At 34.6% G+C, this 13432-nt stretch overlaps 1 protein-coding gene across 1 annotated transcript; it reads left to right on the top strand.

Moving 5' to 3' along the window:
- Positions 1-7658: 7658 nt before the first annotated feature.
- Positions 7659-11386, top strand: LOC111414342 (Transglutaminase). The gene is made up of 5 exons (XM_023045652.2): positions 7659-7837; positions 8723-8968; positions 9020-9679; positions 9733-10079; positions 10317-11386. The coding sequence occupies exons 1-5, from the start codon at positions 7732-7734 to the stop codon at positions 11208-11210; spliced, it is 2253 nt and encodes a 750-aa protein (XP_022901420.2). The 5' UTR covers positions 7659-7731; the 3' UTR covers positions 11211-11386.
- The last annotated feature ends 2046 nt before the right edge of the window (positions 11387-13432 follow it).

Raw genomic sequence — 13432 nt, 5'->3', positions numbered from 1 at the left:
TTAATTTTGCTGTCTTTCGCATGCTCCCATTGTAAATAAGAATAACTTTCCCACTCTTGCATATAACTAACTATTTTTTAATAGTATATTATTCAACAAGCGTATAATGGCGACTGTTACCCACGAAGATGAAGTTGAAACGGGCGCTCGCTCGTGTTGTAATCTGGGTGGGTAACATCCATTATACGCAAGTTGAATACTATACTTTATCTACAACTATTTAATTTTGAAAAAAAAATCAAAAAACGAAAAAAAATAAACTTGATAGACATTTCAGACATAACCTCAATATAAGAAAGCTGTCATTTCTGTTAATATTTTATTTTGTTATTAGTAGGCCGTGTCAGAACTGTGGAATAATGGCTTCATTATTCAACACTTTGTCAGTCATGAGTAATGCATGTCATTACCCGTCAAAAATCAAATGTATAATGAATAGATAATTCAATAGTTGTAGATAAAGATATTTACTTAATAAGAGCACCGGACATAAGGAATCTATGATAATGAATAACAAAAAGAATATTAATATACAACGAATATTTAAAGTTGTAATAGTTACACGTTGTAATTAATAGATAATATGATAATTTTTTAATTAGATTATACTCTGATCATGCCTCAGATCAATGAGTAATATATTTCAAACATAAAATAGGGTTTCTCATACTTTTCTAATAGTCTCTATACAGGGTCATCCACGACGACCGTTCATTTGAACTTTACAGGGTTCTGGCCAAACTGCAAATTTGAAAATTCAGATTTAAGTATTATCAATTGCGTTCTCTTCGACTAAAATATTTTCAAATATCTAACACTTCCGGTTATACCGGAAGTCGCCCCTTCTTTATATTTTTAAATCTAACACCCTGTATATTTTTACAGATTTGGATTTGTCTGTTTTCAAGGTTTATGAATGACTTTACTTTTTGCAATTTGATTCGGCCGTTCTCGAGTTATTCGAATTTTTCTAGAAAAATCTGCTCCAGCAGACATTTGTTCAAAAAATCAGAGAACACTCGATTTTACGGGTATCAATTTAGGATTCAGAACATGCTTAAGCAACATGATGGAGTATGTTTTGGTGCCGAGTATGGCTGTCTAGAACGTTTGGTCACTTTACTATGGCACGTTACCTTTTCGAAACTTGGAAGTATCATAACTTCATTTCTTTAAATGGCACCCCCCATATTTTATTACTTAGTCGTCTTCGGTGTCTCATTTTACATCTTTTATATCCCATATGTCCTATACCTAACATTTATAGTTTGGGAAATAATTAGGGTTTATTGAAAAATGTACACAAATATCGATATTTAACATAGTGTGTTATGAGTACCTAGTGCGACCTAGTGAATAACCGAATGAAGTGGAGGTTTGAAAATTTGCAGACTTATGATGTTTGATATCAGCTTTTTAACGAAAGTATTTTCAGGTTGCGGGTATTTGTGGTTACACCGGAAGAGGTGACAATTTTCATATTTTAAATGGAACACCCTGAGTTTTATAACATTTTTCAATCAAAAATGTCAACTACAACGTTACTTTTTATAATTTATAAATCATCTACTTTGACCGCCGGAAAAAAAATTTTGTGTTGGGAATGTTGTTGGGGTTATGTATTATCAGAGGATCAGTAAAGAAAGAGTAAACAGTTTGACATTTGCTAAAGCTATGGTTTATTTCTGTTGGTGTGATGACTAGGTTACTTTTTGTAGTGATCTGTTCTCAAGAAATGCCACGTTTGGAATTTAGTAATGAGGATTATTTGAATTTGATAATAATTTATGGAGAGTGCAACCAAATAATTGCGTATACGTGTCGGCTGCAACATACAGGAGCCTAAAATTGAACAAAAATTTCAAAAATGTAATGAAATACAGGGTGTTCCATTTGAAATATGAAAATTGTCACCTCTTCCGGTGTAACCGCAAGCACCCGGAACCTGAAAATATTTTAGTAAAAAGCTGGCATCAAACACAGAAGTCTGCAAATTTTCAAAAGGCCAGTTCATATGGTTATACACTAGGTCACACTAGGTATTCATGGCACACTAGGTTAAATATCGATATGATGTGTACATTTTTCAAAAAACCCTAATTATCTCCCAAACTATAAATGTTAGGTATAGGACATATGGGATATAAAACATGTAAAAAGAGACACCGAAGACGACTAAGTAATAAAATATGGGGGGTGCCATTTAAAAAAATTAAGTTATGGTATTTCCAAATTTCGAAAAGTTAACGTGCCGTAGTAAAGTGACCAAACGATCTAGACAGCCGTACTCGGCACCAAAACATACTCCATCATGTTGCGTACGCATGTTCTGAATCATAAATTGATATCCCAAAAATCGAGTGTTCTCTGATTTTTTTAACAAATGTCTGCTGGAGCAGATTTTTCTAGAAAAATTCGAATAACTCGAGAACGGCCGAATCAAATTGCAAAAAGTAAAGTTATTCATAAACCTTGAAAACAGACAAATCCAAATATGTAAACATATATAGGGTGTTCCATTTAAAAAAATAAAGTAGGTGGCGACTTCCGGTATAACCGGAAGTGCTAGAAATCTGAACATATTTTAGTCGAAGAGAACGCAATTAATAATACTTAAATCTAAATTTTCAAATTTCTGTATTGGCCAGAACCCTGTAAAGTTCTAATGGACGGTCGTCGTGGATGACCCTGTATATAATCAATAGTTTCTAAAGACAATTCGTATACTCGCTAGGCTAAAAAATCATAAGAGCTGCAGAAGTCACTTCAAAAAATTAAAAATAGTCACCTTGCCTTGTTGTTTTATACTTACCTGCCTTGAGTATATTCACAACAAAAAAGACTCGCTACAAAATAATGCAAACAACCACGATTACAACACCCACTACAAGGAAGATATTGGAATTACGTTTTACCGAGTGGCAAAATCACGGGTAGGCAAGAATGATAACTTCTCTTTTAGAAGAAAAGGCCAAGAGAGCCCCAAAGAAAGTTTCTTCCGTTGATGAAGGGTTCTGCCCGGGTGCCACAAGCATATGTGAGTGTGAGTCTCTGTGTGTGAATACTGCACTTTGCTTCTGCACTAACATAAATTATACCAGCTCGAAAGGTTTGATCATATTGAGTCTTCTGATCTGGTTTGTATTATCGAGGATTGGGATGACTTCGACATTAACGTGATGAAGAAGTCTTGCTGTTCATGACACTTCGCGAATTTGCTAACGCCCTGATTAACGTTGTCCATTTCCATGTTACTATGGAGGTTACTATTTCTATAATACCAATAAGCATGTTCCTTAACATTTTGTTTTGGTATGGTTGGACTACTTCTAAATTGCTCTTAGTGGCACAACCCAGGAACTGCATGCTATATGTTCATTCAATTTGTTTGTACAAAAGTAGTTTGTTATACTTATATTGACTGGGTGGTTTCGTAAAGAGGCGAATAATTTTTTTCAAATTTGTTGTCTAATTCTTCTTTTTTCTCTTTGGCAGGCGCTTTCGTTATACCCAACGTTTTTTACTGTATTGGCATATGGTACTTGGATAATGTTTATGCTGAAAAACATGTTGTTTGTACTTGTTTAGGAAGCACTGGTTTATTGGTTGGTTTATCGTTGAATTTTTGCATTTCTTTTGCGACCTTGCATCATCTGTAATTGACTGGTTTGTCAGTCTTTGGTTTATCAGGACTTATCAGGTTTCTGTCTCTTCGTTAAATTCCTCTGTCTTATGCCAAATTTAGCACAATATTTGTGCTTCCCTTGCGCTCTTTGATTATATATATTTACGCCTATCTAGTAGTTTGTTTGCAACGTTTTGCGAAATAAATGATATTCAAGACATCAAAGTTGAAATGCAACCTCCAAGCTTGTACCCTAGTAGAAAAAATGCCAAGAATACAGACTACAAATATGTATCAAGACATCTGATACTGCGTGGTTCCATAGCACAATATTATGTATTTTGTGTAGATATTTTTAGGTAGCTATGAAACTACGTGAATAACTAATAATTCATATTTTCTAGGTGCAATGAGAGTAGAAAATTACAGTTCCGTTTTGATCGCAACTTTCAATCAGTGGACATGAACTGACATGAAATTCGTAATCTTGGTATTGCAACACCAGTGAGTGCAACATCTGCAAAGAAGAAACCAAGGAAATTATAAACAAAAATCTCGCAAATAGTCTTCAGAACCTCATGAAAAATAAAGAAAATCCGTAATGCATAGTTAGGTTGTCTTAACAATTATATTCGGTAAAGTGTTGATGTAACAACTTTCCACCAGTCAGGAAAAGATTGACTTAGAAATCATTTTTCAACAGTTTGACTAAACCTTTCGTCTTATTTATTGCAAATTCACAACACTTCATTTATATATATGTATTACTGGTTGCTGACATTTTCACACTGTTGAAAACGATTTATATTAGCAATTTAATCTTGTTTATTTTTTATTTAATTTTTAATGTGAAAATTGTTTTAATTATCAATAAGATGTTAGTACTAATTTAGCAACATCATTGAAAAGTTTAATATTTTATTTCAATTATTGTAGTGATGTCGCCTCGAAACAGAATTAACCGAGATTATTGCCGATTTCGATAATAGTAAAGATAAACTATTCGACTTCTAAGGTACGGATAGTATTAACAATAGAGATTGAATCCGATGAACCAAAAAATCTTGTTTTGGTGATTGCAATAATAAACTCGAGCAAGAATTAAGAGGCGATGTACTAGTTCCTGAAAATGAACTAAGATTTCAAATAAATGCAAAGATTCATAACTTGCAGATTTGATCACATTGCAGGATTTTTATAATTTATTTCATTCAGATATTTTTAAAATTAAGACTTATTTTAAAAATTGCTCATAGTTCATGCTTAAAGATCCTGAAAACATAATTGCTTAACTTACCGAATACAAAAACAGATGCTGTTCTTAGCAAAACAGTTCGTCTCAATATACTAAAGTTATAAGCATCTAGAGCAGCTACGACTTTCAGGACGTTGGTCTGATCAATAACGTTTTAAAATTTAGTATTCGTGTATTTGTAGGTAAGTATTTATGCAGAATCCAAGAAGAACTTGATTCATTATTAAAAGATTGCCTTAGGTTGTAGTGATATACCCTGTATAGAATATGAGATAAAATATAAAATACCTATACAGAAAAATAACAAAGAAAAACAAAATATAACACACGTATAATTAACATAATGTGGATAGACATTTGTATGTTGATTGTCAAGTTGTCACTCCATTGAATCGGCGTTCACGATAGGTAGGAAAAGTTGTCCAATTCGCCACAGTATGCAGTCTCAATGGTCTCGTTCTCCCTATCGCAGTCACAATTGCCTTACCCCATATTTTGGCCTTTCTTTCTCAGCCAAGTCTGGCTTTATTCCATTTATGGAGTGAGTCTCTGCGTAAGTCGTGCCTTGTTCGAATCCAGTTAGGTGCTCAATTCTGGGGTTGGGTTGGGTTGGTTTGGGTTGTGTAGAGTTTCATTGTGTAGAATCTTAGCTGTCCTTATTGCAGGGTGTCTAAAGTTCAGCCTGGACGATGAAGTAGCTTGGGTGTAGTTATGGATTGGTAGTTGTCTATTATCTAATATTTTTTTGGAATTCTCGAGTCAAGTCGCCCTGTCATCTAAGCTTGGACGGTGGAATGTGGCTGAGCGCAGAAAGCCAGTTCATGGAAGTAGTTTTCATACAGCCAGTGATTTTTCGCAGGGTGGAGTTTAGTTAAGCATCTAAACTGCTGGTGTGACAACTATGTCGAGCCACATTGGTAAGCAGTACTCGGCAGCACTGTAGACTAGTCCTAAGGCCGTGCATCGCAAGGTTGTAGCATAATTTCTGAACGATATTGTTTCAGCAGCAAGCCCAGTGTCTTATAAGAGATTAGCCTTAGAAACTTAAAGAGCAGACCTCTTATACGGTGTCGTAGGCAGCTGTTAGATCTATAACGACGGGAGATGTCTTTTTCCGTTTTTGAAAACCACTGTTTGAATTCTTATAATTTTTATTACTTAGTTTTAGTTTTCAATTCGAATTTTCCTTTTCGTTCTTTTGTATGTTGTCTTTGTATTCATGTTACGCGTGCGTCTTGTCAAAAACCAGTATATTTGTAAAAATACCTGTATCGTGTCAGTCAGTCAGTCGATTAAAAGTCTTGAAAAGAGCGTGAATTTCGTCGTTTTATTGAATACATCAAGTTATAAGTTTTGTTGAGTATCGAGTGAAAAAAAAGAGGATATTTTCGTTTAATTCGATAAGTATAAAACTTTCAATTTTTGAATTATTCTAAACAACCACCCTCGATATAAGTTGTAAGGCTGAGAAACTGATCCACGCAGAATGAAACGTTCTAGGAGTTTAAACCGAACGATTAGTAGACCGATGGGTCGATAGCTACCAGGCAAGTCTGCCGGCATCCCAGGCTTTAGGATGAAGATGATCTTTGTCTTATTAAATTCCTTTGGTACAAGGCCGTTTTTCAAAATATCAGGTTAAAATCCAGCTAGCCAATTCCTGGTGAACCGATTGCATTTAATCGAGAGGTCGTTATGAATGTTCCAAGGGGCTTTACCGATTTTTATCTGTTGGAGTGTACTGGAGACTTCATCATGCGTGAAGTTTCGAGAAATTAGACCTTTCCAAGCAGACGACCTTAATCTCTCTCAGCTCCCTTTTAATACGTCTGGTGTGGTCCTCATCCTTGGGAGCTCTTGACGCTAGTACAATATGATTTGCTACTTGGGCGGCTTAAATGACTCATCTTAACTTTTCCTTAGCTTCTTTAATAGGGCCCAGGTCTTTCTGCTTGAGTTCTCTTGTTTGGGACCAACTCTCTCCACGGGCAGCATCCCGAATGAAGATCAGATCTATTTCGGCATCACCACTATCATGGATATATGTGGGCGGTATCGATATCAAGTGTTTGTTAAGGTCTCTTGAGAAGCTCAGCTGGTCGGCTTTTGAAAAATTAAAGGATAGTATTATCGGGATTTGGATACCGAAGTAGACAAAGTCTTTTTAGCATCGAATATTAATTTTATGTTGTTTTCTGCAGTTTGAGCTGCAATTCTACATTCCCTCCTCGTGGTATACCCTGGGTAACGCTAAAAAGTGAACGCAATTGACGAGCAGAAGACATCCTTACGATTTCCTAATCTACATACAAGTGGGTATACCGAAATTAAAGGAGCCCTTCTGAGTACATTGGACAATGTATCCGATTTATGCCAACTGAGCTTTGAGAGCTTTGGCGATCTAAGTGTCAATATTTAAGTAAACTAAAGGAGAATGTTGTCCGTACCACTCCAGTAAATCATCATCACCTTTTCAAAGGAAAGATAATTTATATGTACTCTTCAAATATCTAATCAATCATCTTTATAGCTACAATTAACCCATAAAAGTCTTTACGAAACAATTAAACAATGTTTATGATTTTGTATTTACATCGATATTAAACATTATTGCTCGTGCTTTATGCGATGATTAAAGTGTTAAAATTAAGTTTTATTTAATGAAATGTAATGAAGATAAATTGTTTATAATAAAATGCATGTTGTAAAGTTAATGAATAATGAATCAACACTCCCACTCCTGAATCTTTTACTTCTAAGACGTTTTCAAGTAGATGTTACAGTCAGAGCTGTAGCGCTCAAAGTAGCGTTGCTTTTTAATCCAACAGAGCCTATAACAGAAAAGTGCACGATGGGACGTAGAAAATGGTATAGATGCAATTGTATGTCTTGTTTTCGGGCTAAATATAAAGTTAATGAAACTCCTTTACAAGAATTACCTAAACCTAAAGAAGCAGGTAAGAAATTTCAAATTAAAATTTGTTTTAAATTTTATTTTATAATAAAGGTATTTGTTACAAATTGTTTTTTAATATGCAATGTTTATGTTAGTTTGTTAAACCAAGGTCGAGGAAGTTTGTTTGCAAACAAAGAAATTTTTAACATTGAAATTCTTGCTTTTGATTTTTACGTGTTATTAACAAACAAAATCTTCTTTTCAAGGATCTCATTATTCAAATCCTTCAGGGCTACTATATCGCACGTAATGCTACCATTGTTTTGTTATTAAAGAAGGCTAAAAGGTGTTTTCCCCCTGGAATAACACGAGTTTATTGCAACGATAAAAATAAACTGAATTTATTACCGTTTGAAGCATGATGTCATAGCAAATCTAAGAATTTCAATAAATTGAATTAGTCACTAATAATAAGAATATACCACCCGTGAAATTTTATAATTAAAGAAAATCTATTTCAAACTTTATTTTTAATGCTTTACATCTTCATGTTTATATCTTTATGTTCATAGATCAAAACAATTTCTTTCTCCATTAGCTCTCGTCATATCGAATAACCAGACAAACACGGACGTTATCTAAATACTTTGCAGACACCGAGAATGACGCCGTTTCTATTAATATTTCATACTTTTTTAGTTTCACTATGAGATCTATTAAAATAGTGTGGGTTTTCAACTGACTAAATTAAAAAAAAAAAAAAACGTGAATCATTTAGAAGTAAACATGGTTTCGCCTTGAAGAAGGTCGTCGTTTGACCTACATACTTTTAGTGTTACTTTCGATCTTGTCTTACGACATCGCGATTTTGGCGCAAATTGGTGATCTCAGCAGCAACGCCATCGAAACGGAGAGTTTTTTTTCACTTTTTCTTGTTTTTATTTAGACGAAACCGACGGGCTACCGTATATCGATGCCGACAAAGAAGCCGACATTCTCATCGTCAGAAAAATTGACCCTTGCATCGCCGCAAATGGGCCGGCTCATAATACCTCAAAGTACCATCTAATGACCAGATCCGTTGAACCGCAATTAGTGGTGCGAAGAGGTCAATCTTTTAGACTTGACATCCAATTAAGTAGACCTTACAATGATACTAAAGATGGAATTTCTTTTGTATTTGTTGTTGATGGTAATAATAAAAATTATTCAACAAAAAGAAATTTTAATGATATAATTTTAGATTCTGAAAAACCTAGTCATGGTCAAGGTACATTAGTAGCTGTACCATTATTAAGAAAACCCGATAAATCTTTACCGTGGAACGTTATTTTAGAATCAGTTAGCGAAGATTTACTAACGGTTCAAGTTACATCACCATCTGATTGTCCCGTTGCGAAATGGAAAATGGAAATTGATACAAAATTGGTTGAAGATGGTGCTTATCGATATAGTTGGGAAACTGGGATTTATCTTCTTTTTAACCCCTGGAATAAACGCGATCAAGTTTATATGAAAAATGAGGAGTGGAGGGAAGAAACGACCTTAAATGATGTTGGATTAATTTGGAGAGGAACCGCGAATAGATTACGACCAACAATTTGGAAATACGATCAATTTGAAGAAACTATTTTGGAATGTTCTTTGTATGTTTTAAATTGTATCGGAAAAATCCACGGAAATTCCAAATCCGATCCAGTACAAATAACGCGAGCTTTAGCCGCCGGGGTTAATAGCGTTGATGATGAAGGTGTTGTTATGGGAAATTGGTCTGAAAATCATTCGGGAGGGACTCCACCTACAAAATGGATTGGGAGCGCGGAAATTTTACAAAAATATTATAAGAAGAAAAAACCAGTTCGATTTGGACAATGTTGGGTTTTTGCAGGGGTTGTAACAACAAGTAAGTAAATTCTTTCTTATAAAAAATTATCTCATAATAAAATAATTTAATAGTTTGTCGTGCTTTGGGAATTCCATCAAGAGTTGTAACAAATTATTCATCGGCACACGATACCCAAAGTTCTTTAACAGTAGATTTCTTTATGGATTCGAACGGAAAAATTGTGGACGATCTTAATTCTGATTCGATATGGACGTTTCATGTTTGGAATGAGGTGTGGATGAAAAGACCGGATATCGGCGAAGAATACGATGGTTGGCAAGCAATTGATGCAACACCGCAAGAACCGAGTGAGGATGTGTACCGTTGCGGACCGGCATCCGTGTTGGCTTGCAAAAGAGGGGAAGTTCTAAGACCGTACGATGGTTCCTTCCTTTTCGCGGAAGTCAACGCAGACAAAGTATGCATATTTGAAGAGTGAGACTATTTTAAGATATGCGTTTACTCGTACGATGCAAATGCTAATCGAGCGGCACGCGTTGGTTTTCTTCAATTAGGTCGACCAAACAAGGATCTATTACCTTGTTACAAAACGTTAGAGCGTTGATGTCGCTGCATTCTTATGCAAATTAGACTTTGCATCTTATGTGATTTGATTACAAAAAAAAAACTAAACATCTTTACAATTTTTTTATAGGTTTTTTGGAGATACACCGGTCCAACTCAACCTTTAAAACTCTTGGGTAAAGACATGTTAGGTATAGGAAAATTAATAAGTACAAAAGCACCCGGAAAATTCGAAAGAGAAGACATTACATATACGTATAAACACCCGGAAAAAACACGCGAGGAACGCGTTACGATGTTAAAAGCTCTCCAACAATCCGAAAGTTCATTCTCACGATATTATCTCAACGAAGATTTTAATGATATTCACTTTAATTTCGAATTACGCGATGATATTATCATCGGAGATCCATTTACTGTTTGTTTGGTAATGAAAAATCGTAACAAAAACAAAGATTTTAACGTTTCGGTTATTTTGAGAGTCGATGTTATGGCTTACACTGGTAAATCAACCGAACAAATTAAAAAAGAAAAATTTGATATCGTCGTTAAATCAGAGTCAGTACACGAAGTCAAACTTGAAGTGCCATACAAAGATTATTTCAAAAAATTAAAAGAGCAAGCTAATTTTAATATAAGTTGTTTAGCTACGGTTGAAGATACCAAATTCGAATATTATGCTCAAGACGATTTTAGAGTTCGTAAACCGGATATTAAAATAATTTTACCCGATAATCTTCAGGTAGATAACGAAGTTATTGGTGATATCGAATTAGTAAATCCACTGCCAAATCCATTGAAAAAAGGGGAATTTCTCGTTGATGTACCAGGATCAAAACAAATCAAAATTAAGGTAAAAGGGGCTGTTTTAACTAAACAAAGCGCGGTCGCTCAGTTTAAATTTACACCAAAAGAGATTGGAATGCATACAATCGGTGCTAAATTTACTTCTAAAGAATTAAACGACGTCGATGGATTTGTTAACTTTAATGTACTGCCCAAGGAGGAGGCTCCACCAGTTTAATTTTAACGCTTATTTTATCAATTTATTATTTTTATTACGTCTTCACGTTATTTATTCATGTATTTTTAGAGCACTCAATGATTTTTATATATTTGATTATTTTATGAATATTTATGTACCTATGAAAATGTATTAAAATATCTAAAAGTATAAAATAATAAAGAATTGGAAAGAAATTTTGAATTACTTTATATAGCTTTCTTCAAAATAACTTTAGAGAATATTCGGTTAATTTAGATTTTCGCTTTAAGATGGCGCTAGTTGGTTTAAAACATATGGGAAATGTTTGTTGAAAAGAATCTGGTATATACATGTTCTGAGATAAGACCACAATATTCAACGTGGTATTATAATTTGAAATGATTGTCATAACTAAATCCTCAGATGTACAACAAATAGAACTTCATCTAGCAAATTTCTCCCTATTTTGGAGATTCTACTTATTGCACCACTAGATCCAATGACAATATGCAAAGATATGATATAAGCAATTTCTATTGAATGAAGTATTTTCAAACAAGCATAATTCATTAATAATTATCCTCACACAATTACAAGTCAAGATAGGAGTATTAAAAGGTACAGTAGGAGCTAGAGAAAAAATGGACAAATTGAAGAGAAAGATTGAAGTGGATGAGGTAGATAAGGGGTGACTACGAAAGGAAATTTTGCAATGATAAGATGGTAGAAATGTTAAAACTTTGAACATAACAAGTGGTAGGCAAGATGTGATAAGAAAATGAGATGTAATCATTGTACACAGGAGAGACATACAGGAGAGTAGGAAGAAAGAAATATGAAGATAAAGGAGTAAGAATGGTACTCTAGAATGTTGCTAGTATTGATAACAACGAGGAACATGAATTGGGAATACTCAAAGAAATTTGTTGTAATTTACGATATTTACGATATATGAAGTGATTATTAAACGTGAAATTAATTCCATAGCTCAGCAAGTAAGAGTATATCTACTAAGTGTGGGGACCATAACACAAATCCTAAATTTAAGGCAACTCATAAAAAATGTCTAGAATTCAATATCCCAATGGTCATCTGTTTTTTGGATTATCAAAAGGTTTTTGAATGCGCCAAGTGGAAAATGCTGTGGAGAAACCTCTACGACAAAGACATAATCACAGTGAGAATAGAGAACCGACAGTCTTTGCCCTTTAAAACTGGTAGGGGTGTTCGCCAGGAATGCATATTCTTTCCAGAGCTTTTTACCATCTATGGAGAATAATGAGAATGGCAATTGTACTCAACTGCACTCAGATATGCAGACGATACTTTGATAGCTTTGATAGCTGCATCAGAAGAGAAAATGAGGATCTTCTAAACCGAGTTGAAACTGAGAGTAATAAATGTGGCCTTTAAATTAACACAGAGAAAACCAAAATTGTGATCGTCGATCATTCTAATGTTCTGCAAATGACGGATAAAGACTGAAGAAGAAGAAAAGGACTGGATAAAAGTGCAATGAGTATCTAAGACTATTCCAAACAGTACTAAAATAGGGCTAGTTCAGTCCATCTTGATCTGCTCCATTTTCCAGTATGGGACTAAAAACGTGGATAATTAAATTTTTGGAGGCGCATGATCTGAATTCTGTGGACAGTGCACAGATCGAGCGAATCAATCTTTAGAGAATTAAACATCCAGAATAGACTATGTTTTATATGTCTTGTGAATATGCTGAGGTTTTTGGACACATCACAAAAAAAGAAGGTCCAGAGAATGCTCAACCAACCGAATGGATGGACCAGATTCAGAAAATTACTGGCACTTCGTTTTACGGCTCTGTAAATATGGCGCGAAACCGAAGTCAATGGAGAGTATTGACGACACAAGTTGCTAATGATCATGATTCTTAGTAATGAGAGAAGGACTAGAAAGAAAGATGTAGGAAAACAGATGTCGCACAGAATTTAATGCACAGATTAGTGAAGAGGGAGGAATAGAATGTATGATGGAAAAGAAGTGGAGGCCATGGTTGCAAGCTAAAGTTGAAGGGGATGATGTGGGAAAGCACGCTTATATGTATATGTATAACAGGCCCATTGTACATTTTCCTTGCACAACATCCGACTAATTACACCAACCTAAGCAGTTACCAAAGGTGAGCATAGCATTTAGAGGTGTGCCCCTGATGCATTTCTGAATGCTGTTTTCTCGTCTTTAGCATAAAAACAGTACATAAAGTTATTGACAATCAGAAAGTTATA

The sequence above is a fragment of the Onthophagus taurus genome, chromosome 6, assembly GCF_036711975.1.
Source record: "Onthophagus taurus isolate NC chromosome 6, IU_Otau_3.0, whole genome shotgun sequence".
NCBI classification, from domain to species: domain Eukaryota; kingdom Metazoa; phylum Arthropoda; class Insecta; order Coleoptera; family Scarabaeidae; genus Onthophagus; species Onthophagus taurus.
This window is presented reverse-complemented; position numbering and strand designations above follow the sequence as displayed.